The 27,907-nt window shown below is 62.2% G+C and overlaps 1 protein-coding gene across 3 annotated transcripts; it reads left to right on the top strand.

Annotated features, from left to right (window-relative positions):
• The first annotated feature begins 1,585 nt into the window (after positions 1-1,585).
• Positions 1,586-23,378, top strand: ALS2CL (ALS2 C-terminal like). 3 transcript variants are annotated; one of them, XR_007191789.2, is made up of 26 exons: positions 1,586-1,661; positions 5,383-5,508; positions 6,218-6,416; positions 6,751-6,816; positions 7,285-7,450; positions 7,913-8,044; positions 8,638-8,757; positions 10,270-10,328; positions 10,467-10,533; positions 10,977-11,173; positions 12,193-12,258; positions 12,686-12,784; positions 12,884-13,045; positions 13,763-13,874; positions 14,995-15,072; positions 15,932-16,062; positions 17,281-17,454; positions 17,649-17,745; positions 17,959-18,116; positions 18,627-18,695; positions 19,607-19,780; positions 21,004-21,054; positions 21,839-21,900; positions 22,007-22,156; positions 22,468-22,564; positions 22,974-23,074. XR_007191789.2 is itself a non-coding variant. In XM_026500676.4 (26 exons), exons 2-26 carry the CDS (start codon positions 5,406-5,408, stop codon positions 23,052-23,054), a joined length of 2,862 nt encoding a protein of 953 aa, XP_026356461.3. In that variant the 5' UTR covers positions 1,586-1,661; positions 5,383-5,405; the 3' UTR covers positions 23,055-23,378. The 3 variants fall into 3 exon arrangements, 2 of the variants coding, with proteins under 2 accessions (XP_026356461.3, XP_026356462.3); XM_026500676.4 differs by having other exon boundaries at positions 21,004-21,046; positions 22,974-23,378; XM_026500677.4 differs by lacking the exon at positions 1,586-1,661 and adding an exon at positions 1,674-2,863 and having other exon boundaries at positions 21,004-21,046; positions 22,974-23,378.
• Positions 23,379-27,907: the final 4,529 nt, after the last annotated feature.

Raw genomic sequence — 27,907 nt, 5'->3', positions numbered from 1 at the left:
TTGCGGGGGACCAAGGGCAGGTGGACCCAGGGGAGGCTGTCCTTTGGGCACTACTGGGGGCATTACAAAATGACTTGGCCCTATCCAAGAGAGAGAGGGGTAGAGAGGCTTGGCAGGTTTTGCCCCATTTGGCAGATAATCAGACTGGGGCTCGGCAATGCTGGTGAGGTCACCCAGCCTGGGGGTGGTGAAGGGAAGACCAGGCCCCCTTCCAATTCCCCTAGATGTGGCTGAACAGGAAGTCTGGGCCCCGTAGGGAGGAAGCGGAGGGGGCCTGTCCTTTCCTGCTCCAGCCCAGGCAGCACTGCCCTCCCTCGGCTACAGGTACAGATGAGGACACTGAGACCCAAGAGGGGAAGGGCTGGCCCAGAGAAGCCAAACATAAAATCAGCTTCCTCCTGCTCCGGACTCTGTCCCGCCTGCCGTGCTTGTCACACATAGTGAGAACGCACACTCTTAGACAGCCTTGTTCTCTCTACATGTGGCCTTGTCCCTTCCTCCCAAGCCCCAGAAACCCCTTGCGTGACCACTCCCATGTGCCAAGGGACCCACAGACCCACCGAGACCCTGCTCCCCTGGGAAGGAACCCCTCGAACCATCATGTGCCCCCTCCACCCATCATGTGCCCCCTCCACTGGGGGAATCTCTCTTTAGCTTGGCAGAATGGGGCATGACTCCCAACCCCTCAGACTTGAGTAGGGGGTTGGTGGGCTACCTTTCTGCTCTTCCACTGCCTGTTGGCCTCAGTGTTGTCAGCCATGAAAGGGGCAATGACTCCTGTCATCCCCTGGAACCCGTGTTCCACGGGAAGTGATGGGGGGGAGGCTGGTGTGGCTGCTGGAGGGGGACCAGGCAGCAGACAGCGGGCTCCTTTGTTACAGGCTGAACCATTGTCCTCCCCCTCCTGGGATTAGGCTTCCACCACCCTTTCCAAGGTCACAGGCCCTGGAGCAGACAAGCGCTGGCTTCTCGCTCTACTGGGCCATGTGAAGACCCAGGAGTGGGGGCGGACGGGCGGACTTCCCCAAGGCCACACAGAAAGAAGTGGCGACTGGCCGTACACATCTGGCCCAAGGGGCCGCAGGGCAGCCTCGGTTTCCCCCACTCTTGGCTTCAAGTTTCTTGTGATTCTGTACGGGTGGAGGAGGTCACCGGGCTGCACCCAGGCCCCAGAGTGTCAGAATAGGGGCGAGTGCACCGGGAGGGCCCCGCCAGGGCCAAGAAAGCCAGGCTGCTTCCCGGGCACTGCCTGCTGTTCTGGGAGCCTTTCCCCAGGAAACCAGGCTAGGCTGGGCCTGAGTGAGAGTGTGAGTGAGCGAACGAGCGAGTGTGTGTGTGTTTCAGGGGGCGGAGGAGTCAGTCCTCCTCCTCACACTCCCCGTGGGTCCCAGGAGCCTTCGGACCCCGGAGGACTCCCGGGAAAGGCCTTATGAGTAGACGTCGGGCGGGGGGCTGACCGACGCCGCGTCCCACCTCCTGCCTGGCGAGTCCGTCGGCGCCCGCCCCAACTTCCACTAACAACTCCCGGAGGCGGGGCGGGGCGAACGCCGGGGGCGTGGCGGGGGCGTGGCGGGCGCCGGGACTGCGGGGGGCGGCGTGCGGGCGGCGGGGAGCGAGCGGCCGCGGCGACTCTCCCCGCTCCCGGCACCGGCACCGCACAGGTAAGGGCGGGCCGGAGGTCGCGCGTCTGTGGGCGGGCTCCTGTGCTCCGCGTTCCCCTCACTCCAGGTGGGACCTTCCTAGCGCCCCCTTGGGCCGGCGCGTCACCATCCCTCCACGACTCCTCGGTCCCAGGCGGCACTCACACCGGGGCCGTCTGAGTTTGTCCCAAGGCTCCCTCCGTGCCAGCGGGCTTCGACCTCGTCGTCCCTGCCCCGTGGTCACCCGGCTCGGGTTTAGGGGCAGCGCAGGGATAGCCTCCGCACCCCCTGGCTGGGGTGCGAGGGCCGCCCCCTGGACCTCGCCCAGCCTGGGAGACTGCCAGGAGGAGGTGACGCCCTCAGTGAGACCGGCATGGGCAAACGCCTAGTGGCTGGAACAGGATCCCATGTTTGGGAAACTCTGGGGACTGCGTGTGCTGGGCCAGGGAGGGGCAGGGGAGCTGTGAGAGACTGGGAGTTGGGGGTGTGTGTGTCTAGGACAAGAAGCTCAGAGCCATGGACGGTCAGAGAAGGGGTGCTGGGGGAGAGGCCAAAGTGAAGACTGAGGGGTCAGCTGTGGCAGTTGAGTGCCCCCTCCCTTGGGCAGCCCCTCTCTGCTCTGTTTACCACTGCGCTTGCTGGTTGTTTTAGGGGACTCTGGAGCAGCCCAGGAAAAAGTCTCCATGGCAAGCAAGACTTCCTTGCCTGTCCAGACCAGGAAATACCAGCATGGGTGCCATGACAGGGTGTGGCCCAGGGGCCTGAGGGGCCAGAGGGGCCTTGGAGAGGGTAGGGGAGGCCTCAGTGACCCTGCCTGAGAGCAACCTGGCGTGGACAGAGGCCAGGAATGCAGGGAAGAGAGCAGGTCTGGCTGCTGGTTGGATTGACACGGGACGGGCAGCTGACTCACCTGGGCACGCCGGGACTAGCCAGTTCTGTCCTCACCCCGCCCCACAGGGAGCACCAAGGCTGCCTGAGGAGGTAGGAGGCTGGGCCCTGCTGGGAATTTGCTGTGTGCCCTGAGGCGAGTCACCCAGCCTTTCTGAACCCCTAGCTCAGGTGAGCCTGGTGGGACAGGCAGCCAGAGGCCTGGGTCTGAGCCCTGCACACGCTCTGCACGTAGTGTCTTGACCCTCCAGTTCCGTCCTGGGGCTCAGTTTCTCCATAGGTACGTCACGTGCAGCCTACCACTAAGGAACCTTAGACCTGGGTGCAGGACGAGGGTAAGGAGGCCATGCCCTTGACCAGAGCTGGGTGGGTTGGGGGTATGACGGGTTTGAGCAGGGATTACGCCTGCTGGGTTGCTCTCATGTTGTAGCTTAGCCCTCCCCCCACTCCCAAACACACTCATGCCTGGTCTGCTCCCTGCTCTCACACCCTTGGTTGCCTCCAGGATGAAGCCCCAAGCTTCCTAGCCAAGGAGCAGGGCCCAATGGGCCAGATCCCCAGCCTTGTCTGCACCCTTACCCCCACCCACCACCTCTCCGGCCGTGTTTAACTTCTGGCCTTTCCTGTGGGCAGTGTGCCTCAGTTCCGTAGGGGTAGACATCGCTTTGGGGCCACAGATCTGAAAGGGTCCTAGAGTTGTGTCTGCCAGTCCGCATCTGTAAGACTCATCCTAAGGGGCCCAGGCTGCTTTGAGCGGGGAGGGAGCCTGAGGACCAGGTCTCTAGGCCCAGAGCAGCTCCCCCCACCAGTTTGTCCTTTCTAGGGAGGGCTTATGTAGTTCAAAAGCTCTGAGCTAAGCAGACCCCCATTTCGTAGAGGAGGTGATTGAGGCCGAGAGAGGAGTAGGGCTCTGGATAAGCTGGAACATGACCAGGACTGAGCAGTGGGTCGGGCGGTCAGCAGGGAGTCCCGTGGGAGCCGTTGGGGTGGGGGCCACAGGTGCAGGCAGGGTAGGGGTGGCCGCCAGCTCTGTGCAGGGGAGAGGGGTAGCCTGAGGTGGAGAGGGACAGAGAGCTCCGTGTCCTGGGTGCAGGGTGGCTGGGGTGGGTTCCAGGTCACTGTGAGTGTGGGGGATGCTTGGTATTCAGGACCTCCCAGTCCCAGGCCTTTGACTGGCAGGTCCACACTCGCCCTGATCTGGTTCCCAGTCCGCACCTTCTGTGCTGGCTGCACCCTCTTCCTCTACCTTTAGCCTGTGTCCTCACCTCTCAGTTCAGACCCTGACTGACTGGCTGCCAGCTGAGGATGGAAAAGGCACCCCCCAAAGGGCCTTTCCATTCCATCTATTTGTGGAGATAATGGGGGAGAGGGTCAGGCGGACCACACTTGCTGTACCTTGGCCCTCTGGCTGGGCTCTGCTGGACTGCCTGAGTTGACCTGGAGTGACGTGCCCTGGTGCCCCAGGTCAGGGAAGGGGGCATGGTGGGGGGGGAGTCCCCGGGGCTGCCGCAGGGGCCCACAGAGAGAGCAGGCCACAGCTGGGTGTCTAGCTGCTTCCCCTTCCTGCCTGTCCCTCCCAAGGCCTCGCCCTCCTGAAGCAGCAGAGGCAGGAAAGGTGGGGCAGGAATGCCTGGGCCTGGGCCCTTGGCCAGAGTTCGGAGGCAGCCGCCCCGCTCCCCCAGAGCCTCTTCCCTGGAAGTTGTAGATTTTGCCAGGGACCTGGAATGCCCTCTGGTGCCACTGGGGCTGGGTTGGCAGGGATGAGACCCCTTCCCGTCTGCCCTTTTGGGTCTGTGTCGCCTGCCCATTCCAGCGGCTTCGATTCTGTCTCCCACCCCACCCAGGTCAGCTAACTGCAGAGCCTCAGTGTCAGAGCCAGGGAGGGGCAGTGCGAGGGTCTAGGGCTAAAAAACCCTCCAGCTCTCAACCCTGCGATGTCTGGTCGGGTCATTTGGGCAGATGAACTTTGCTTGGTGAGGGCACCCAGCTCTGGTGGGAGAGGGCTGTGTTTGCTTGGAGGCTGCAGCCTGGCTGTGGGGGTGGGTTGGAGCCCAGGCCCCTCGCTGCCCCTCCTTCTCATCAGAAAGCCACATTCCCAGGGGATCCCCTGCCTGTGTGGTGGGTCCTTCACTCCAGGGTGGGAAGTCCAAAAACTCAAGCCCACCTGCCCACCCCTGCAGCCCCTCCCTCTTTCCTCCGGGCACAGGAGGGTCAGCAGGTTGGGGGGCACGGAGGGTCTAGCTGTCACCCACGCTGACCTCAACCTCCCACTGCTCGGCACCATCTCTTCTGCAGCTGTCATCACGCCCATCTCCAGAAGTCTGACTTTGGGTCCTACCATTTCCTTGCCCTGAGATCCTCCATGGCTCCCTATTCCCCCAGACCTCTCCTTGCTTACGTAGCCTTTATGGGTGACAGGGGTCCTGAGCCATGGCCTTGAGAAAAAGGCTGGGTTCCTCTGGCAGTAGGTCCACACTTCCAGAGGCTCGGAGGGGAGGGAGCGAGGTCAGAACACCCTCAGATATCACTCTGAGCCTTTGGGAGCCACGGTGGATATTTGAGCAGGGGAATGAGCAGGCCAGAACGGGGCTTGAGGAGCACCTGCCTTTTTGGCTAAAAAGGGATGCTTCCTGGGCACTTCTGAGGCCTCCCTCCTACTCGGGCAGGTCCCCTCAGCTGGGCCCCCGAGGCAGAGCAGGGCAGGGGTTGGCGGCTAGTCCAGAAATTCCCCTTTGAGGCCACCTGGGCTGATAGCTCACATCCGTCGCGGGTGGTCCCGGGCACACGGACAGAAGGCATGGCACTGACCCTGCTTTGGCTGGTGCCCTCACTCTGGCCTGTGCCCCGTCCACAGGCTCTGAGGGCAGCGCTCCGGCCATGTGCAGCCCAGAGGAGGAGGCCCTGCTGCGGCTGGAGGAGGTCTTCTCGGCTACCCTCGCCCGCATCAACAGCCTTGTCCTCCAGCCCCTGCTTGAAACCAGTGAGTCTCGGCTTGGCAGCGGCGAGGGTGGGGGACACAGGAACCATCCTGGGGATCCGAGTCTTACCTTGTTAGACCTTCTGAGGCACAGCATTCTCAGCCTCAGACGGGAGTGGGGACACTTGGTATCGGCATCTTCTGATGGGACCGGGGCTCTGCCTCCAGCCACTGGCTGCTCTCTTCTCTGAGGCACCCCGAAGGGCCAGGCCATGAACCCCTGGCCTAGACCCAGCTGTACATAGAATCAAAATCCCACCTCTTCCAGGGCACGGGCCTGATTCTCTGCCAGGATTCTCATCCCGCTCTCACCCAGGGCATGACCCAGTTGGGGTCTCACTTGTGAAATGACCTTGGTCAGGTGCCTCCCACTTGGGGGCTTTGTCCGTGCATCTGTGGGTGCCAGGGGACCACGGGATCTTACGGACCCCATACCCCAGACCTGAGAAAGCCCAGAGAGTCAGGGGACTTAGTGTACTTGGTGCCCCAGGTCATGCGTTCTGTCCCTGTTTCGTGAGGGGGTGGATATATGCCCCCCCCGACCCCTCACGGGTGCTGCCCCGCGCTCCAGCCTGCCCGTCCCTGCTGAGCTCAGGGTGCCACGTCAGCTTCCTGTCCCGGCCCAAGGACCCTGAGGATGCAGGACTTTGGCCGCAGCTCCTGGGCTGTGGGGCGCCGCCCCCTCACATTACGGTTGTGCCCCCCGCCCCAGCCCCAGAGCCCTCGGATGCCCAGGGCAGAGAGGGCCTGCGGCTCCTGCAGCAGCTGCACCAGAGCTCCCAGCGGCTCTGGGAAGTGACGGAGGAGAGCCTGCACTCGTTGCAGGAGAGGCTGGGCCACCAGGACACCGTGGGCCTGGAGTCCCTGCTGTTGCTGCGCGACGCCGACCGCGTGCTACAAGTCCATGTGGAGTAAGACAGCAAGGAAGGCTGGGGCTTGGCCTGGGCATCAGCGTGCCCACCACCGGACACCAGGGCTCACCGGGGTCAGGCTGAGGCCGAGGTTTGGGTTCAGTCTGTGGGAGGCTCACCTGGGGTTGGCCTTTGGGGCTTGGGCTGCCACCAGGCGCTGGTTCAGACACCCCAGACCTGAGCTTTGGGGCCTCCCAGGGGAGAAAGACTGAGTTGGAATTATCTGGTTGGGGCCGGGCACTCAGCAAGTGGGATCCAGGGACCCCGGCAGGGCAGGGGTTTGGGGGGGAAGCCGTGGGCTGGGCCTGCAGGCTGTCTCTTGTGTTGCCGGCAGGTACATCGAGTCCTACGTGAGCTGCGTGGCGGTGCAGGCCTTTCAGAAGGCAGCAAAGAAGAGGAGGTGAGCCCAGGATGCTGCAGGGCGCTCAGAGGGCGGGCGGGGGTGTCTGGGAGGGAAGGTCGGGGAAGTCCCATCCCCAGAGCAGCAAGTGTCACAGCCCATGACTCACCCCGAGCACTCCTGGTTCTAACAATTCCACACCACTCCACACCGGAAGAGAGGGAAGAAGTCTGGGGGGGGGGGGGCTGTGAGCACAGTCCAGATATCCACTAGCTCAGCTTGGCCCTGGGAAGGGGAAGGAGGGGCGGTCCTGTTCAGGGTGCACGGTTGGACTCAACGAGCCCTTTACACGGAGATATTGCCACGGACTGTGCAGATAAACTGCGTTTATCTGATAGGAGAGAAGTTTGGGGTCTGGGACTGCTCCTGGGATCTGGGGGCTTAGCTGGGGTGGGGTGGAGGGCGATGGCGGTGGGTTCAGGAATGGAGGAGGGGAGAGAAGGTGGTGTGTGGCCCTCCCTCCTCCAGGGAGTTCTGGCGGGGCCAGCGGAAGGCCCTGTGGCAGCTGCTGTCGGGCGTGAGCTCCGAGGCCTCTGTGGGCACGGCGCTAGCCCAGGCCCTCCACCAGCCGCTGGCCCATCATGTGCAGCAGTATGTGTTCCTCCTGCTGGGCCTTGGGGACAGCACTGCGGACGTAAGTAGTAGGGATGTCGGGGGGCTGGGGGCCGCTCACTGGGCCCCAGCTCCAGGGACTCACCTGACCCAGGAACCCCGGTTTGAGAAGGACCCAACCGTGCTTTGGGGTTAGAGCCGTGTTCCGACTGGGGTGGGGGGTGGTTTGACGGGGCCTGTCCTTGCCCCATCCTGTCTGAGGTACATGGCTGTGCCCTAGTGGAGCCGGGCAGAGACCCGGGAGCAGCTGGAGAGTTGTGTACTGGGTGTGAGGACAGCTGGCCCAGGCCCAGCAGCCTTCTGGAAGCACCTTCGCGCTGGCCTCTCCCTGAAGGAAGGGCTGGCAGGGGGAAAGGGACAGACTTTGGCTTTGATCAGACCTTCTGAGCAGCCGGGGCCAGGCCAGGGCTGGGGAAGCATCACGGGGTGGGGGGAGGTTCTGGCAAGCCCCCGCCCCCCCACCAGCTGCTCTGTGTCCCCGCAGCCTCACCCCACGCGGGAGCTGGTGGTGCACGCGGCCACCCTCTTCGGGAACCTGCAGTCCTTCATGAGGCAGGCGCTGGATCAGGCCCTGGCCATGCAGGCTCTCCGGCACTCCCTGAGCAGCCGGCTGAGAGTGAGTGTGAGGCCCGACGGGTGGAGGGAAGGGGACTGCTGGACTCCCCGAATGTCCGCTTCCCCGTCTGGAAGTGGGAGCGGTGGCCGAGCCAGGTGGCTGGCAGGTCCATCTGTGTAGCCCTCCTCAGCTGCTTGTGGAGCACCTCCCGGGCCAGGCGGTGAGCTGGCTCTGGGGAAGAGCAGTCAGAGCTGGCCCCCTGTCCTGGGATGCCACCAAACGATCCCATCCTCCTGTCACTGCCTGCCGTGGCATGCACTGCCCCCGCTGGGGGGAAAGCCCCCTGTGCCCTGAGAGGGTGTGACAGGCCTGGGGCCCAGCTAGAGGCAGGGACTGCAGAGCCCCTGTGAGTGTTGTTGGGGGCTTGGCAGGGACGGTGGCTCGAGGCGGGGTGGGCGTCAAAGCGAAGCTTCAAGGCAAGTTGGGCTGCCCCTCCAGACTGGGCGCCCCGGTGTCCATCGCTGAGCTGGGGGCCTCCAGGAGATGCTCGGACTGCAGGCGCTGGTGCTCCCGGCAGAGGCAGGCAGAGGAGTGGGTACAGCCACCGGGATGGGGGTGCCTGAGCCCCGTGCCTCCCTGCTCTCCTTCCCCAGGATGTGCTCTGCACCCCTGCACGCCGACTCTTGCAGGACAGCCAGGACGTACCGGTGACGGTGACCCCGCTGCGGGCAGAGCGCGTGCTGCTCTTTGATGATGTCCTCGTCTTGCTGCAGGTTGGGGTGGGGCTGAGCAGAGGTCCTGGGGCCGCGGTGGGAGTCTGGGGCCTGGCTGAGAAAGCAAAGGGAAGGAGACAGCTGGGAGCGAAAACTCGGGCTCATGGGGAGGGGAGGGGTAGGGGCCTGAGAAGCAGGCAGTGCCGGGGTGGGGGTGGCAGGTGGCGTCATCCCTGCAGGAGCGGGGCGCCTTTGGGCAAGGCTGCTCCAGGTGCCACCCAGCCTCAGCCCTTGCCAGCCAGCAGCCCTGCTCAACATCACCTCGGTCTCCTCATCTGGAAAATGGGATGCTCGTGAGTTTGTCCTTCCACGGGTGCTGGACAACTCTTAGTTCTCTTCCTTATGTGGGAGAGGAGCCCCAGATGGGAGGTCCTGGGTGGCTCTTGGTGGCTGAGGAGGGCTGGATGAACCACTCGGGGCACACACGAAGCTTCCAGAGGAAAGTGCCACGTGGAAGCAGTGCCTGGGCTCTGGACATCAGCAAAGTCAAAGGGGGAGCCAGGCCGGGGGTTTGGGATTGTTCCCTGGCCTGTAAACTTGACTGTGCCTAGTTCCCCCCTGACCTCAGACTGCCCTCGTGATAGCCAGAGCACTGTCTTCTCTGTCCCCTCAGAATGTCAGTCTGGGACTCCCCTGCAGACAGGGAGGCTGAGGCCTGGCAGGGAGGCTACTTGCCCAGACCTGTGTCTCCTGAAACCTGGTTTGGGGGTTCTGATTCAGTTTGACTTCCCCTCCACTCCCGACTTCGCGTTCTGTGCTCCAGGTACACTGATGACATACTGTCACTTAAATGCTCTGTGCCCTTCCCTACCTCTGGACCTTTGCATGTCCTGTGCCAGGCCCACCCTTGTCCCTGCCTGTGTCTGGCACCTTCCTCCTGCCCTTCGGGTCTGGGCCTGGCCCCCCTCCTCCTGGGGCAGTGAGGCAGTGACTGGCCTGCCTAGGCCAGGTCAGGAGGTCGCTACGTGAAATCTCTTAGAGGAAGGGATGTTCATCAGTTCTCAGAGCAGGGATGGCTTTCCAGGTAGAAGGAGCAGCGTGAGCAAAGGGTCAGATTGAGGGAGGTTTGGGGGCAAGCTTGAGAAGGTGTGAGTGTGGAAGGGCCGTGGCAACTTGGTGTGGAGGGGTGAGGAGTGGGGACCTGTGAGCCGGGATCAGTCTGTGTGGTCTCAGGGGTCCGGCTCAGCAGTGAGGTCTCCATCCCCCAGGCGGTAGGAGCCTAAGAGAGGTTTCTAGCAGGGGCCTATGGTGTCCAAGCTGCGGCCATGTTGGAGCAGGATGTGGGGGCAGGGGAAGCTGCTCCTGGGTTCCTGCCAGGCCCTCAGATGGGAAGGGAGACAGAGGGGCCACCCTGGAGTTGGGGAGCAGGCTCAGTGCTGGGCCTGCTGGACCGAGCAGCCAGGGGACACCCAGTGGTGTGGCTGCAGGTTGGTGCCTGGAGCAAGCCTGGGCCAGAGCAGTGGGGGAGCGTCTGGGCTGGGCCCTGGGTGACCCCGGTACCCCATCTTCCAGGGTCACAGTGTCCACACCTTTGATCTGAAGCTGGTGTGGCTGGATCCTGGGCAGGACGGGTGAGCAGCCCCCTCCAATGACACCCTGGGCCTTCTGTCCCTCCACCCTCATGAAACTGCCCGCACCCCAGGGCTGGGGCCTCCCGGAACAGCGTCCTGGACAGAGCTGGGGCCTACTCGTCACCTCCATCTGTCTAGGTGCACCTTTCACCTCCTCACACCTGAGGAAGAGCTCTCCTTTTGCTCCAAGGACCCCCAAGACCGGGTGAGTGTGGGTGAGCTGTGAATCGGGGTGGTGGGGTGAGAGGAGTGAGCGGACACAGCAGGAGAGGAGGGGGAGGTGTACCACCCTGGAGGCTCCGTGGGAGTGGCCAGGCCACTGGGGTCACGGTCAGAGCGAGGCAGTGGTCAGCTGGGGTCAGGCATCAGAATGCCACAGAGCACAGGGCATTTTTCCCTAGGAAGCCGGGACCAGGGCCTGTGTTGGTTCCGGTGGTTCAGTCTGGCCCCTCTGGGCAGGCCCCGAAACTGTACACCAGGATCTCGGGTCTGGATGCGGGGCCCGAGGGAGCAGGGTGGGGTTGGAGTTTCCCCCAAGTGCCAGAACAGGGTCGGGGGGTGGGGGAGGGGGTACTGTCGGGAGCTACCCCACAAGGCTTCCTAGAGGGGCCTCTGGCACAGCAGTGACCTATCCCCTGTCCCCACCAGATGGTCTGGCAGTGGAAAGTGACTCAGGCTGTGTGCCAGGCCCTGCGTGGGAAGAAGGACTTCCCTGTGCTGGGGGCAGGCGGGGAGCCCTCCGAGCCCCCCACCTGCCGCTGCGTGGCATACACCTTCCGTGCGGAGGGCCAGCTCTGCCAGGCCACCTACGAGGGCGAGTGGTGTCGGGGCAGGCCCCATGGCAGGTGAGTGACCGCGGCTCCAGGCCCAGCAAGGCAGGGCTCCTCCTGGGAGTCTGAGGGGTAGACAGGACCCAGTCACCTCCGGGCACCAACCAAAGGCTTTTTCTTCCTGCATCAGTCGGTCAACTCTGTCTGTCTCCCAGTCTGTCTTAAGCCCCGTTGAACAGGGCATGGCCCATAGTAGGTCTGTGCCGGGTAGAGTCCGGATGATGGTAATGAGCCCAGAGCGCATGGGACAGACTTCAGGTCTGCAGTTACTGTTCTCGGGAGGGCGGAAGGATAATTCTCATGTCCATGTAGCACGAGGTGGTAGTGGAAATGGTTTGCAGACCTCCTGTCTCCACCAGTCTTCACAAGAACACTCTAGGGGAGTGTTACCGCCCGTTCCGTAGGTGTAGAAACTGAGGCCAGAGATTGGCATGACTTACCTAACACCTTCGGGCAGGTTCTAGGTGAGTCCGGCTTCAGCCGCAGGTCTGCGTGACCCCACAAGCGGGAGGGCTTTGGAAGAATGTGCACCCCCGCCCACGCTACAGCTGGGAAAGCCACGCCCCAGAAAGTAGAAGGCACTTGCCAAGGTGACGCTCACAAGCACGTTAGTTTCTGATACCTTGCCTGCTTCCAGAAAGGGCTTGAGGAAGCAAAGGAACCAAAAAACCCCAAAACAAAAAACAATGCCACGTCAGAAGAGGAGAGGTGGATGCTGGAAACCACTGACTAGCATTTGACTTAAGCATGAAGTTTAGCTCGGAGCTTCCTGTTGGTCAAGGGAAAAAGGGAACCTGGATGTTTCCCTGGGGGGTGCGGTGAGTGTGCTGGAGGCTGCTGGGGCAGGTGTGCCAGGAGTCAGGAAGGGCTGAGAGCCCCTGTGGGTCAGAGAAGAGGGCTGGCTGGAGGCAGAGGGTCCAGTCCAAGGGGAACCTGGGCCTTGGAGAGAGTGGTGGAGGTCGGCTGGGGGGCCTGTGTGTGTTGAAGGATGGTTCTGACGGGCCTTATGTGTGTGGACCTCTACTGTCTTCCAGGGGCACCCTGAAGTGGCCCGATGGCCGGAATCACGTGGGGAGTTTTTGCCAGGGCCTGGAGCACGGGTAAGGCTGGGGATGCTGCAGGAGCGGGTGGTGGGCCGGCGAGTGGCTTTCGCCCCCGCCCCTGTCACCAGCCTAGCCCCCTCCTCGAGTCCCAAACCTCACAAAGGGACTTAAGGCCATTTGGTCCAGCTCCCCTTGTTGCACAAGAGGGAAAGCCCAGAGGAGGGGGCAGGTCATGGAGGGAGTGGTCAGTGCCCGAAGGTGCTCCCAGGGCGCATGAGGGGCCGGGGGGTGGGACAGGGGGGTATCCTGAGAGTGGCCTTGGGAAGAAAAGACGCCTGGGCACCTGGGAGATTCTCCCCCGTTGTCTGAGAAGGCCCCTCGGAGGCAGGGACACTCTGGGGTGGCAAGGAGGGGTGTCGTGGGGTGTCTTGGGTCAAGGTGACAGCCCGGGTGCCGACTGCCTCCCCACGCCCCACACTGGCAGCTTCGGTATCCGCCTGGTGCCTCAGGCCTCAGAGGACAAATTTGACTGTTACAAGTGCCACTGGCGGGAAGGCAGCATGTGTGGCTACGGCATCTGTGAGTAAGTGACCCTCGGCCGGCGGCGGGGCGGGCTCGTGGGGCGGCGGGTCCCCCGGCTGAGCTCAGGGAGGCCGGGCCAGCTGCCAAGGACTCTCTGCAGGTACGGCACCGACGAGGTGTACAAAGGCTACTTCCGGGCGGGCCTGCGGCACGGATTTGGGGTCCTCGAGAGCGCCCCGCAGGCCCCGCAGCCCTTCAAGTACACGGGCCACTGGGAGAGGGGCCAGCGGAGCGGGTACGGCGTCGAGGAGGACGGTGACAGGTGAGCGCCCTGGCGCCGCCCCCGCGGGTGGAAGGGGGGCAGAGAGGACCCTACAGACTAGGGTGCCCCGGGGCGCGGGGCCCGTCATCAGTGGGTCCAGTCCATCTGTGCTCCCCAGAGTCCCCCGGAAGCCCCTCACTTCCCGTCCACGACCTTGGTTGATGCTGAGGCTCAGAACGAGGGGCCCTGAGCTCCCTGACTGAGGAGCCTCCCCAGTCTGGCTCCTCCTTGTGCTGTCTGGGAGGAGTTTCTGACCCCTAGTCCAGTCCCACGTAAGGACTGCAGCCCTTCCTGGCTCTCTGTGCTGTGAGACAAAGCCCAGGGCCCTTGGCCTGGCATTCAAGGCTTGCCTGTTTCTCTGACCTCACCCCTGCCGTGCCACCCGTGCACCCCTCCAGTCTTCTAGACCACTGAATGTCCCCTCATACCTGTTGTATCTGTTGTAGGCTCCTACCTCCGTGGCTTTGCATGCCATCTGCCCTTCCTGCCACCTCCCCCAGGAAGCCTGCCAGGATACCCTCCCTCTGGCATGCTCCCTCCCTCCCTCCACCCTCTCTACCTCTTGGAGGTCCTGACCTCTCTCGCCCTGTGTGTGAGTTGAGTGGATTCAGGCGCTATCATTGCTCCTTACCTGCTCTCCACCCCCACCCCAACCGTGCTAGCAGAGCACACAGAAATGCCCAGGAACAATCTGATCCCTCTCTGGCTCCTCCCCAGGGGTGAGCGCTATATTGGCATGTGGCAGGCCGACCAGCGCCACGGCCCAGGGGTCATGGTCACCCAGGCTGGTGTCTGCTACCAGGGGACCTTCCAGGCAGACAAGATGGTGGTGAGTGGGGTGACCCGTGTGTGCCCTGAGCTACCCTCTCCTTGCGCTGGGGCTGAATTCTGGAGCCCCCCCTGCTCTGAGGGCCCCGACGCTGAGCAGAGGCTGGGCAGGGGTGGATGGGGCAGGAAGCTGGGTTCCTAGGTGCTAGAGGGAGCCAGAACCTCAGCAGGAATGCAGTTCTGCCACCCGCCCTGGCCTTGGCCCTCCCAGCCTCAGTTTCCCCATCAGCAACTCAGGTTCACTACTTACTGTAAACAGGGAAATTGGCAAGAGTGAAGTGCACAGTAACGATGATGCTAGCACCTTCTGCAATGGACAGAGGCCCAGCCTGAGCTCAACCTCCCGGCACGATCTCATGGGATCCTCCCAGGAACCCTGTGGATCATGTCACTGTCCCCAGTGGATGAGTGACACATGTGAAGCTCAGAGAGGTCAGAGAACCTGCCTGGTGTCACATTCTATTCAGTGGCAGGGCTGAGACTCACACCCAGGTCTCTTGAGCCCAGGCACACCAGCACCGGCCTCCTGCCTCACCCACACCTGGCCAGATGCACGGGCACATAGTAGGGCTCTGGCCTGGTGACTCTGCTTGTTATTATGGCTTGTACATTGGCTTATGCTCCACTTTGTTCTGGAAGGGATTGAAAGAGGAAAAAAAGATAAGAATAGACACAGAATAGATTCAAGTAGGACACACATTTATATCCCATTGGGCTCTGAACTTCCTGGCAGCCAATGCAACAAGGGAGCCTGGTCTGCTCCACTGTCACCGAGGATCAGTGACAGGGAAGTGGGGGTGGCTGAGGAGAAGCCCAGCACTGAGCCATAGGTGGCAAAGGAAGGGCCCCCAAGAGGCTTCCTGAGAGAGGCTGCTGGAGGGAAGGAGCCAAGTCCCAGGCAGTCGTTCGGGGTAACCCAGGAATGAGGTCCATGGGGCAGGTGCTCAGTACTCAACGGGCCAAGGGCTGGCATCCCACCTCAGCACAGTCCTGGGAGGTATGACAGGGCTCGAGACCGTTCTGCCCCTGGGTTGTTACCTACTTTCTGTCTTCCTGCCGTCCCCTCCCCATCCCCAGTCTCCTGGCCCTTCCACTGCTTCTACTCCGGCTTCCTTCCCTAGGGCCCCGGGATCCTCCTGTCTGAAGATGACTCCCTGTATGAGGGCAACTTCACCAGGGACCTGACCCTTGTGGGGAAGGTGAGGACCGCCGAGACCTACTCCACTCCTGCCGAGGCCTCAGGTGGAGCCTGTAATCTCTCCACTTGGACCCAGGGCTGAGGGTGTGGGCAGTGGGGGGAGGGCCTCTCCCATGTCCACGGCATCCAGAGGGTGGGCGCTGTGACCCCCTCCTGCTGTGGAGTTGTGATTCGATCCTGGTGGGAGGCAAGAGGTGACAGGCGGATTTACCTTGGGTTTGCAGTGTGCTGGTGGCTGGTCTGTGTCTCCCGACAGGCCCCTGGGTGGGAATCCACCCCCTCTCCTGGCATCAGTGCCTTGGGCAGGGGCCCCTGCAGTGACTGTCCTTCAGCACGGTCCTGCCTGAGCTGACCCAGCAGAAAGCAGTTGGGCCCTGCTTGGGCCTTTGGAAATGTGGGGGCTGTTTCAGTCTCCTAATGACTGGGGGGCACTGTGACATCTAAAGCAGGGAGGCCAGGAGTGCTCTGAGTGGGACAGCCGTGCAGCGGCCGCTGCCCCTCCCCAGGCCAGCACACCTCCTGCCTTCCCCAGGCCTCTTCCTACTTCTGGTCTTATCCCGAGCCCCACCCCTCCCCAAGTCCCACAGCGGTGGTTCTCCTGCTCTGACCCGAGAGTCCCTTCCTCTCTCCCTTCCAGTCTCCTGCCTCGGACGTGAGCCCCTGGGCTGTTGGCACAGCCCTTGGTCGGGGCCTGCGGACGTGGAGGGTTATGAGCCCCTCAGGCTGGGTAGTGGGAAGGCGACCTATTAGTCCCTAGCCTCCGTGACCCAGGATGGACAGGCACGAGGCCTGTCATGGTTGGCGGGAAGGGCAGCTGGACAGACAGACAGGCATCCCTGCTTCCTTTCCCTGGTGTACAGGGCAAGGTCACCTTCCCCAATGGCTTCACCCTGGAGGGCTCCTTTGGCAGCGGGGCAGGGAAAGGACTGCATACCCAGGGTGTGCTGGACACAGCTGCCTTCCCGCCAGATCCGAGCAGCACCCGAAAGAGGTGAGAGCCTGGCTGGCCCCCTGGCCTATGCATTCTGGAGCCTGACATGTGTGTGTGTGTGTGTATCTGTGTCTATGTCTGTGTTTCTGCCCCAGGGACGCAGTCCTCCTCAGAGGAGCTTTTCTGTACTTCCTCTTAGCTCTTTGGAGACTTCAGAGAGCTCAGGTCACACAGCCCTCAAGTCAGAGACTCTTGGTATCAAGGGCTATGGCATAATTTCACACACCACAAAACCAGAGGAGAACATTGTACATAGGCTTTGCTTAGACCCTGCTTTTTTTCTGGGAAGGGTGCAAGGCAGTTTATAAAAATGACACAAATAAACAAGAATAAAATGGAAAACAAAAGTATGAGTTGAACTTAAAGGAAAGGAAGGGACAAATAAGTCCTATGATGGTTGTGACTGAGCATGAACCTGGCTCTGAGTTTCCTGGCAGCCAAGGTGAAGAAGGAAACTTGCTAAGTAGACTCATTGTCACTATCATGGGGTCTTCGAGAAGGGGATAGACTTCTTCCCCATGGGGACAGAGGTCTTCCTTGGAAAACTGTAGTTTGAGTGGTGACTTTTGCCATGTCTGTTGAGGTGCGGTTGGTAGTTCTAATAGTCCCAGGCTGCATCTCAGGTGTGGGGAGGGAGTAGAGTTGATTACTAGACGCTTCATCCTTGCATGCTTCTCCCCGACAGCAGGAGCTGAGAGTAGACAGCAAACCCCAGAGGCGTGACCAAGCCTGGGTGGGATGCAGATGTAGGAAAATCTGTGAACTTGACATTGGAGGGCGGGGCTCCATTAGGTGCACACACAGCCAGACCCCCAGGCCTGCTGGCCAAGACAGGATCCAGCTCAGGAAGGAATCAGGTGTGGTGGGAGGGAGAGTGGGCTCTTCGGGCAGGAGGATCCTGGACTTCGGGCCCTGTTCTCTCTTAGGCCAAGACCCCGCTGTCTGGACTCGGCCTCCAGCTCTCCAGATCTTTCTGTCTCCTTTCCAGGGCTCCGCGTATCCCTTTCTTCTCTACTGTGGAGTAGATTCTCTCTGTCCTTCTCTCTGCCTCTCCTTTCTTCTCCTGGAGCCTTGGAGGTTAGCGCCCCCCAGTCCACCCACCCTTCCTGGGCCCTGACTTGGGGCCAGAAGGGACGTCCCCATCTCTCCAAGGGCCTGGATTGGGTCCTGCCCACCACAGCCCCATCCCTACCCCACCCCCCACTGCCTCTATTGCAGGCAGCTAGGTGTGGGTGCCTTCCCCGTGGAGAGCCGCTGGCAGGGCGTCTATGGCCCCTTCCGGGACTTCGTTAGTGCCGGCTGTCCTGGAGATGAGCAGGAGACCCTGCTGGGCTTCCACGTGCAGAACTCGAGGGAGCTACGCAAGTCCCAGGAGTACCTGTGTTGTGAGAGGTGAGGTGCAGGCATGCACGTGTGTGTGTGTGTGTGTGTGTGTGTGCACGCGCGCACGGGGGTACCCACGGGGGCATCCAGAGGGCCAGGGTGGGTCTCCGTGGGGCTCCGCGTGGGCTGGGGAGGAAGGCTTCCTGGAGGGGGCGGGCCAGGGCCCAGGCGTGGGTGAGAGACGCGTGTGCCCGGTGCCCCAGGGCCCAGCCCGAGCCCTGTGCGGACAGAATGGAAGACGTCTTGGATGAGCTGCTGCTGCACCGGGAGCCCCCGGCCCTGCGGGAGTGCCTCAGGAAGGTGAGGGCCCTAGGGCAGAGGGGTCTGCGGGGAGGGAGGCCTTCTCGCTGCCCCCGGTGCTGCCCCGAGGGCCCAGGCCTGTGGACCACATCTCCTCAGAGAGCCTCAGTGCTCCCGCCTGTGAAATGGGAGCAGCCTTGGAAGCCCTGTTGGGGCATGCTGTGCTCCGGCGCCTGGCCCCGAACCCCTCTCTGTGGCCTTTGCACCTGCCAGGCTCTGAGCAACTCCCTGCACCCCCTGGGAAAGCTGCTCCGGACGCTGATGCTGACCTTCCAGGCCACGTACGCGGGCATCGGGGCCAGCAAGCATCTGCAGGCGCTGGCCCAGGAGGAGGTGAAGCAGCACGCCCGCGAGCTCTGGGCTGCCTACAGGTGAGCTGGGGGCACATGGGGCAACCGCAGGCAGGTGGGGCTCTGCCCTTTCCCGATATCAGATGCTCTGCCTGGCACGCAGGGCGGGAATGGTGCGTCTGGATTGAGAAGGAACCAGAGAGTGGGTCGGTAAGTGTCCAGCTGGTGAGCAGAGGGGTTAGAAAGTAGGAGATGAGAGCAAGGACTGCCTGTAGCCAGAGTCCAAGCCTCGACCAGGCCCTGGGCTGACCCCTGACTCTGGACTCAGACCCCATCTGCAGTCCTGGCTGAGCCGAGACCCCATCTAACGTGACCAGTGGGGGCCCCAGGTGCTGCAGTCCTTCTCTTGTGGGGTTCCAGCACTCTCGGGCTGAGGTCCTGTGCTGCCAGCCTCCTAACTACAGAGGTCTGGGAGGCTGGGCTCCTCATACTCCATGGCTCGGAGGAGGGGTGGAGCCCTCTGCCCCGGTCTCCGGGGACTCAGGTTCTGGAGGAAGTGGCAGCTATGCAGTCCCTCTCATCGTTCTGCAGGGGTCTGCTGCAGGTGGCCTTACAGCGCAAGGGCCAGGCTCCCGAGGAGGACGAGGATACGGAGACAAGGTGAACGCTCCCCTGGGGTCGGCAGGGTCCCCGCCCCAGGGGGCAGCCGGGCTCAGGACCAGGGAGGCTGCCCACCTTCGCTCCTGGAGCCTCGCTTGGGGGATGGCGTACTTCCGGGGAAGTGTTGGGGGCTCATGCTACTGACCAGGAGTTGTTTGTTGACCATTTGAGGGTCAGAACCACGCATGACCTCTTCCTTGGGGCACCTGGGCGGGGGCGCCGGCACAGTGTATTGGGTGCATCTTAGTTGTAAAGGTGCTGTACCCCAGTGTCCCCTCTCAGGCTCACAGAGGGTGAGCCACCGCCCCAGGCACCCTCCCCCTGCACACAGATGGGGAAGCTGAGGCCTGGCAGGGGCGGAGCCTGAGGCTACACAGAGTGGGCCTCCGTCCTCTGTCTCCCTCCGTTCCCGAAGACCAAACCTTACAGTTCGCTTTCAGCTTTCAGGCCCAGAGAGCCCAATCAGGGAGGCCTGTCACCGCGTTGCAGGAGATGTGAGAGGTGGGGTTAGACATTAGGTAGAACTTCCCCCTGGAGTCCCAGGAAGCCCAGGAAATGAGGCAGCCCTGGACCACCTGGCGTGGCTGCTGAGTGCTTTGCTGCAAGTCCCTTGTCTGTCCGGGGCCGGGTTCTGCTTTCAGTCCCAGGGGGAGCAAATCCCACCCCAGCTGCCATAGTGGTTCTCAGCATCCAGTGAGAGGACCAGGGGGCCATGGATTTCAACTGAGGCAGCGAAGGACTGAGGATAGGCTTTGGAAGCGTTTTCTAGACAATGGAGGAGGCAGGGACGCTGTTTGCTATGGGCCAAGGAGCTCTATGGGCTCTTTGAGGGGCAGCCCAAGTAGGGATCCCTCCCCCCCGGGGGGGTTCCCACCCTGCTGGCTCCAACCTGTCCTGCCGCTGTCACTCAGGGACCTGCAGGTGCATGGCCTCGTGCTGCCCCTTATGCTGCCCAGCTTCTACTCAGAGCTCTTCACTCTCTACCTGCTTCTTCATGAGACAGAGGACAGTCTCTACAGCCAGGGCATCGCCAACCTGAGCCTCTTCCCCGACACCAAGCTGCTCGAGTTCCTGGACGTGCAGAAGTAAGCCTTCCCTCCTTGCCGTGTTTGCCAGGGCCCGTGTACACAGAGGGTACACATGGAGTTCAGTGATCTTTAGCAGGAAAGGGGGTGGTGGTCGTTGGCTCACGTACCCACGAAGTTCCAGGATTATGGTGGTGTTGCGGGTTTCAGGCGTGGCTGGATCTAGCTGCTTAACTGCATGGTGAAGGGAAGCAACTTCTCTTTCTCTCTTGATCTATCTCTGGCTCCCATTTATGGTGCCAAACATGGTACCGGCCACTCAAAGTTTATACTCTACCAGCTCCATCCCCCACTGTGCCCCAGGGAGCTGGTGTCCCCTTCCCAACAGCTCCAGCAGGGCCCCTGAAGTCCCTCACTGGCTTGGCTTGGGTCTTGAGCCTGCCCCTGAAGGCTGGCTGTGGCCCACATTGGCCAGTCTAGCTCAACATCTACTACTGGGGCTGGGGCGAGGTGTCCTGCTCTCAGCCACTGGACTGAGAGTAAGGGAGGGGAGGTCCCCAAGGGGAAACTGAGGACTGTTCTGGGAGCAGGTCCCTTTTACCCTTAGTTGCTAAAACGTCCTTTCTGCTCAGTGCCCCTTCTGATGCTCTGATGCCTGGTGGAGGGCATGGGTGCTCTCTGTCTCCCCACATCTGGTCTGCCTTGTCACACAGTCATGGTGCTTCCCACCCACCCCCTCTGAAACCCCGTTTCCCCTTCCATCGTGAATGTCTCCTGCAGCTGACTTGTCACCAGCCCAGAGACCTGGGTCCCAATAGCTTCCCCAGTGTCCCTCGCCCCCACCCCCTCCTGCTGCCTCCATGCTGCTTCCTCCATGCTGGCCTCCCTGCTGCATTGTCTCCGCAAGTCCCTGCGCTGTGCGGCATCTCATGGCATCCGCATCCCTCCCCGTTCACCAGCCTGCCCTGGCTCATCAAGCCTCCAGAACAGTCTCTTCCACTGTCATTCTCTGGCCCAGCCCCGGGATTTGTTCACAGGGTTCCTTGGCCTGTACCGCTGCCCCTCACCCCTATCCAAGTTTTGGGGTGCTGTCTTCTTCAGGAATCTCTCCCAGCCTCCCCTTGCCCTGGGCTCCATGCAAGCACTCCGGGAGACCATCGTGGACCCCCCTTCCTGTGCCCAGCCTTGCTGTGGGACATGGTGTACAGGGAATTTGCCCTCTGACCTCAGACCCTGCCCCCTCCTCCTGGGAAAGGCTCTGTGTCACACTTGTTTCGTTTCAGGCACCTGTGGCCCCTCAAGGACCTCACGCTGACAACCAATCAGGTGAGAAGGTGGGTCTGTTACCTGCCTCAGGTGGGGGGAGGCCTGAGCCTTGAGCTGGGCCCCCAGAGTTTGCTCAGTCTCCTGAGCAGCCCCCCGCCTCCCTGCTGCAGAGGAGCCTGGGCAGCGCTGGCCAGCAGGTGTGGGGGGAGACACCCGGCTTTCTGGGTTGTTCTGATCTCCTTTCTGGGTTGTTCTGATCTCCTGGCCCGCCGGGAGCAGATGCAAACCCAGGCTCCACCCCTTTTCCTGGCTGTCCGGCGGTGGGTGGGATACTTCACTCAGAGCCTCGGTTCCCGCTTGGTGGGAGTACTCCCTGCTGCAGTATTGGTACCCCCTCCTGAGAGTGTCGGAGGGGGTGGTGGGCTGCTACACACCAGGCGGTGGCTCTGAAGGTGTGCGTGCTGGGCCCATGGCATCTGGGGAGCTGTTAGAAAAGCAGATTCTTGGATCCATCCCAGACATCCTGAGTTAAGCTCAGACAGTGGACCTGGATTCTGTGTTTCAACAAGCCCTTGGGTTGGAGAGCCGCTGACGTAGTACCCACCCTGGGCGGCACCCAGTGGCCTTTGGGGTCATTATCTTCCTTCCCAACCTCTGGAGACCATTATCCCACTTTACAGTTGGGTAAACTGAGGCTCACGGACTAGCCCTGGGTCACTCAAGCCTCTGGGTGGGGCTCTTCTAGAGCCAGTGATGGGGAACGGTGGATGGCAAGAGCTCTGGCCCTGGAAGGGAGGGATGACAGGGCGGGGGGAACCGTGGCCTCATCCATCTGCCCCCCATCCCCCGCAGAGACTCTCCCTGGTCAGGGACAAGTGCTTCCTGTCAGCCACTGAGTGTCTGCAGAAGATCATGTGAGTCCACGCCCTGGGCAGGGTGGGGGGCGGGGGGCAGGAGGGTGGGGGCCCCTGCTTGGGGCTGAACCCGAGGGCCTTGATCTGGAGCCCGCCGCCCTTGCAGCACCACGGTGGACCCCCGGGAGAAGCTGGAGGTGCTGGAGAGGACGTACGGGGAAATCGAGGCCACCGTGTCACGTGTGCTGGGCCAGGAGCACAAGCTGCCCATGGACGACCTGCTGCCGCTGCTCATCTATGTGGTGTCACGTGCCCGGTGAGCCCCAGCAGGGCCGGGGGCTGGGGGGGGCTGCGGGAGGACCCCTTCCCATCCTGCCCTGACCCCCAGCCCAGACTCACTTGGAGGTCTTGGAACATCGGGGCTTATGGACACAGCTTTTCTTGGTACGGAGCGGGGCTCTGAGGCTCAGAGAGGTCCCACCTAGGGTCCCGTGGGGGCCAGGAGCAGAGTGGGGACCACAGCCCAGGTGTCCAGCCACCCAGGCCAAGTCTCCGTCCCCGGCTGCTTGGTGCCTTTCCCCAGTGGGCTGCCTTCTCCTTCTCACTGTGGGGGTGGGCGTTCTCCAGAATCCAGCACCTGGGAGCCGAGATCCACCTGATTCGTGACATGATGGACCCCACCCACACCGGGGGACTGTATGACTTCTTGCTCACGGCCCTGGAGGTGAGGGACGGAGGTGGTGGACGGAGGCAAAAATACTCTGGCCAGTGGGGCAGACGCCTTCCCTGCCCTGGACACTGTTGTGCGGGTGAACCCAGAGTCACTGCTCGTATGTGCTTCCGTGGGAAGGTCTGCACGGAGTCCCTGGTCCTGCCCTTGTTAAAGGAGCTGGGGAAGGGCCCCTTACTTCACCCAAGCCCTTGGGTCCCTGGGGCCCCGAGCATGTTCCAGGCTACATCTCTGAGCATCACAGGAGAGGGGAGGCCCCTGTTCTTGCAGACTGGGGCTGAGGCTGAGTTGGAGACGGGGTGGTCCAGGCGGGGGGACGGTGTACCCGGGTATTGGGCCGACTATGCGCGGGGCCGGGGGCAGTCAGGGCATCTCCCCCTCAGCCTCGCCTCTTTCCTGCCAGTCTTGTTACGAGCACATCCAGAAGGAAGATATGAGGCTGCACCGCTTTCCTGGCCGCTGGGACTCCAGGGAGCACTGGTAGCTCGACCACCCCGGGCCCACTGCCGAGCGGAGAGGGGCCGCCACGGACTTCCCCGGGGAGACGCTGCTGCTGCTGTCCTGAACGCTGACAGCTGTGACCCTGAAGCCGGGGGCTTCCCCTCCCCCTCGCCTGGCCGCTAGGTCAGTATCGGATGACCTCCTTGACCTGCCGCGGCTCACAGGTTTTTTTTCACCCGAGCCTCCCCAGGCCTCAGCGTTGCTGTCTGTATCCCAATGGTCTAGATGGTCCGTGATGGACGTTCCACTCATCTTGCTGGATTCCAGAGTCCTTCTGAAAGTTTGCCGTTTGTCGGCTGGGCTGAAATCCTTGCATCATTGTCTGTGTTATTCCCTGTTCTCCACTCTTGGTCAGAGGCTCCAAGTGGCTAGTGACCTCTGTGTGTATTGAAACTCTTGTCCACGAGTGGTTTCCCAGGGACCTGCCTCCTTCCCGACTCTGCTCCAGGGCTGAGCTGGCCTCTCAGGGAGGCAAGGCTGAACAGACTCCCAGGCCACCTGACCTGCGGGGTGGCCTCTGGCCAGGCCATTCCCCTTGGCGGCACGCGATCGAGCAGGGGCTTGGAGGTCTGTGGGGTACATGGGGGCGCGGGAGCAAGCTGCCGGGCAGGGTGGGGACACTGGCCTCGTTTGCCTTGCCTCCCGAGGTCCCCAAGTACCTGCAAACTGCACACCTGTAGCCCACGGGCCTGTGTGCAGGAGGACAGCAGGGGCACGGGGCCATCTGTGCCCTGTCCAGGCTCAGGACCCTGCAGGGGTGGGGGGAGGCCGGGGGGAGCTCCGGTGCCTTTGGGAGGGGAGGACTTTGTTCCCATGGTGGTTCTTGTGTGGGACTGAAAGACACAGGAACAAGGGCTTGGGGCAGCTTCATCCCTGCCTGGCCTCACTTTCTCCTCCCCACACTGAGGGGCTTGGACCAGCTGACCTGGAGGGACTCCCCCTGTCCTAACAGGAGATGTGTGACAGTAGGCAGGGTGACTGTGTTCTGAAGGGGTCCAGGGGCAAAGTGTGGGGGAGGGTGAATTTATGCAGGGACGTGGCCCCAGAGGGCAAGCTTGGCTCCGGCACCACGGCCACCCGGCCACCATGCCCTGGGTTGTAACCGAATCAGGTCACTGTTCTTGGCTGAGCTTTCCATAACAGAAGCACTGACCTCGAGGCCTGTGAGGGAGGCTCTGAGAAAGCCCAGTCACACCTGAGCCCAAGGCTGAATGCCCACCGGGAGCCTCGGGGTTGGGGGGCTGCTGGTGGCCGGGGGGGGCACCCACACACCCTCAGATGATGTAGGGCTGTGGGGGGGGGTAAAGCTTTCTCCGGCTGGTCGGCCCCCACGAAGGTCCCTGGAAGGGGGTGGAACTGATGGAGACAGGATATCCAGATGTGGTGGGCGTTCGTGCTTCCCCAGGATTCTGGCTGCCCAGTGGGACTTGAATCCTCTTCGGTGGTCAGCATCGAGTTCTTGTCCCTTGGCGCGACTCTAGCCCCACTCCTTCGGGACCCGTGAGCTCTCCCGGTAGTTCAGGCTCACCAGGACCCCTCCACCCTCCCTGTCGCTGAGGCTCGTCTACCACCAGCTGAGCTGGAACCCCAGGACAGGGCCTTGGGAGACCCTGCGGGCGGGGGGGCTATAGCAGACCCTTACCGCCGAACCACAGCCGGTGAAGACATGGATGTTGACGCTGGGGTCAGTGTTCATTTGCAGAAGAGACACTTGGAACCAGCCGTGTAGGTGCCTCAGGGAGGCCGACGGGGATGGGTCACCTGCAGGGACCCCAGCAACGACCTGTCCCACCTGCTGCAGGAGCCCCTTGGCTGCAGGGAGAATATGCTAGCATCTACTGGGGAGGTCAGGCTGCAGCCAGGGACTCCAGCACCTTGGTGACTTGGCCAACATCCAAAGCGGCCTGGTGGGGCCTGGCTCGGGTCCCGTCTGCCCTCTGTCTGGTCCCCATCTTGTCTCCCAAGACGAGGATTCTCCTTCCGACAGTGATGGTGACAAGGCAGCGAAATTCATTATAACTGAACCTCGTGATCACCTGGGCCAGAGAGGCGAGAGGCCAGGGGCACCCGTTTACTGACCGCTGGTGGCACAGGGCCACCCCAGCCCTACCCTCGGGGGCATGGATTTGGGGCTAAGACACCGGAGAGATGAAATGACGTCTCCATGAGCAGATGTTCCTGAGTCTCGCAGCCTGAACCCCCCCTTCCCTCCCACTGAACCCCGGGCCCTGCCCGCAGCCTCTCATGCCACCTCTCAGTCCCTGCTTCCCCTGTACACCTCCACGTCCCGTCTGCCCCCGCCTGCTCTCCAGCTCCTGCCCCTTGTTCTGTGCCCCAGACGGGCCCTCCTCCAGCCCACTGGCCCAGCTCCTGTGAGGCCCTTGTGTCCCAAGGAAGGAGCCTCCCAGCTTCTCTCTAGGGCCCATTCCCTGCCCCCGTCATGTTCCTGGGGCATGATAGGTGGGTGCCTGTTCCCCTGGCCCCGTCCCCCAGGTGCAGTGCCCACTGCCTTTCCCTGGGCTGGCACCGATGACCGTGGGCGCTGAGGGTGGAAACCGGTTGACTCAGGAAAAGTCAGACCGGGAAGGGCCGCAGACCCCTGGGTTCAGGACTGGCTAGGGTAGTGTCTGTGAAGACAGAAGCCCTTCAGGTGTAACCAGCACAGGCAGGGGCCCCCCGTGGAACGGAGACCTGGCCAAGCTCAGGCCAGGAGCAGACAGGAGGTCGATGCCAAAGCCCTAGAAAAAGGGAGGAAAAGACAGACGCTCTTTCTGTCCTCAGGGCTCAGCTCGACCTCACCTGGCAGCAATGTGGCCGGTCCAACAGGTGTCTCCACGCACTAATCTGTTGCGGGGTTGAGCTCCCACTGCAGGAAATGCCAAGGGATGGCCAGGTTACAGCTGTTGGATGGTTGTGGTTGGGGGAGATGGTGTCCTCCTGAAGGGGATCGGGGTGCAGAGGGGCCCCATCAAGTCCCCTGCCTCCCCCACTCAGCGAGCCTTACCAGGGCCCTCTTGGATGCCAGCCCTCTTCCCTGCATGGGGTACCGTCTGGACCATGGAACAGGTGGGGAGGGCTGGCTCTCCTCCCAGAAAGGGTGCCAGCGGCAGAAGGAAGAAGCCGGAGAAGCCGAGTCCACGGCTACTCCAGAGTAGGAGCTGGCGGGCGACTAGAGGGTCCCAAGTTCTGACCAGGCCTCCATTCAGATCACCCCTGAGGGTGCTGGGAGCCAGGGCACGGCCCAGACAAATCCCTTGCCCACTGCAGCCTCGGAGAAGGCTGGAGGGAGTGAGAGTGTGTGGGGGGCAGCCAGAGGGCGCAGGGTTGCTGGAGAAGCCTCAGCAATCCTGTGAGTAAATGCTAAGCAGGGGTCCCGAGTGAGAGCCCCCTGGCCTCAGCTGTCAGCTCTCCCAGAGGGAGGACTGGGCACTGGGGAAGGGATAAGTTCAGGGTTTGGGTCAAGGTCAATATTAGGGATTAAGGTTAAGGTCAGAAGCAGGGTCAGTGTCAGGTTAGGGTTAGGGGTTAGGATTGGAGTGAGAGCGAGAGTTTAGAAGGAGTGAGGGTCAAGGTTGGAGTGAGGGTCAAGGTTAGAGTGAGGGCAAAAGTCATGTTCCGGTCAGTTCAGGGTCGTGGTCCAGGTCGGGACTTTCCTGGTTGGCCTTGTCCAGGGTTGTGCAGACGTGAGTTCTGGCTTTTATTCCTCTTGCTGTGGGCAGGAACCAGAGGGTGGGGGCCGGGCAGCCAAGACCTTGGTCTCCCTGTGACTGTGGCCCAGTCCTTCCCCTCGCTGGGTCTTGTGTGCCGTCTGCGAGAACAGTCGCTGGGCCAGACCGCTGTTCTGCCGTCCAGGGAAGGAGAGGGAAGGACCCCGTGTCGCAACCCCTTCCAGGTGTGGTGCTCTGTGCCCGTAGAGGGAAGGGTTTGGTTGGGCTGCAGAATGGGGCTCACGACACACCTGAGGCTGGGGGCTACGTCCCGGCCCTCTCCGCATCCTGCTGCGATTTGAAACAGAAACATTATTCCGTGAGGCAGGGCAGCGGGAGAGCGTGGCAGGGCCTCCAAACCCATGGGAGTAAGACCTGCTGGCCCCCTGTGTTGGGGAGGGTCCGGTGTCTGGGGACACCGTGGGTGAAAGCTGCTGGTGGCTGGGGAACAGATGAGTCCCGCCTGGCTTTTCCCTGAGACAGTGACGCCTTCCCTCGCTCTGCTGGCTGGAAAGGACCTGCAGGAGCTGGTCAGCCCAGAGCGGCACCAAGGCTCTTCCTCTGTGTCCCGAGGCGCAGGGCACTCCGCAGCCTCCTGCTGCTGATCCCACGGGGTGGTGGCCTGAAGCCGGGGCAGCTGTGCCCACTGCAGGGGGCGGGGTGCTCTGGGTCTGTGTGTGGGGAAGGGGTGAGGACCTTCGAGAAGGGGCCAGCCTTCCTGCTACGTCCTATGCAGTCCTTGAGCTGTCACTCCCAGGCCTGCCTTCAGAGTCAAGTGCCTCCCCCCCCCCATTCAAGGGCTGCAGTCCTTGTGAGAAGTGCGGGGCTGGAGTGACCGGGGTCTCAGGGAGCCCCTGCTTCATACAAAGGGAGGCTGGTCATGCGGCCACACCAGGCTCAGTTTCAGAAACGCAAAGAACATGGGAGAAACCAGGTACAAGTCATCGGTTGGTATGCGCTCTGTACACGGTACAGACAGCCATTGCAGGTCACCTTGGAGCTGTCCCGGACACCTTCGCAGGACCCTGTGAATCACTAGTTCATGCCTTCCATTCAGGTTTGGCCAAGGCTCCGTACCAGCCTACAGGCATCCCCAGGGATAAGCAGAGGCGACAGCAGATGAGCTGAG

Source organism: Ursus arctos, unplaced genomic scaffold (assembly GCF_023065955.2).
Source record: "Ursus arctos isolate Adak ecotype North America unplaced genomic scaffold, UrsArc2.0 scaffold_14, whole genome shotgun sequence".
Taxonomy (NCBI): Eukaryota; Metazoa; Chordata; class Mammalia; order Carnivora; family Ursidae; genus Ursus; species Ursus arctos.
This window is presented reverse-complemented; position numbering and strand designations above follow the sequence as displayed.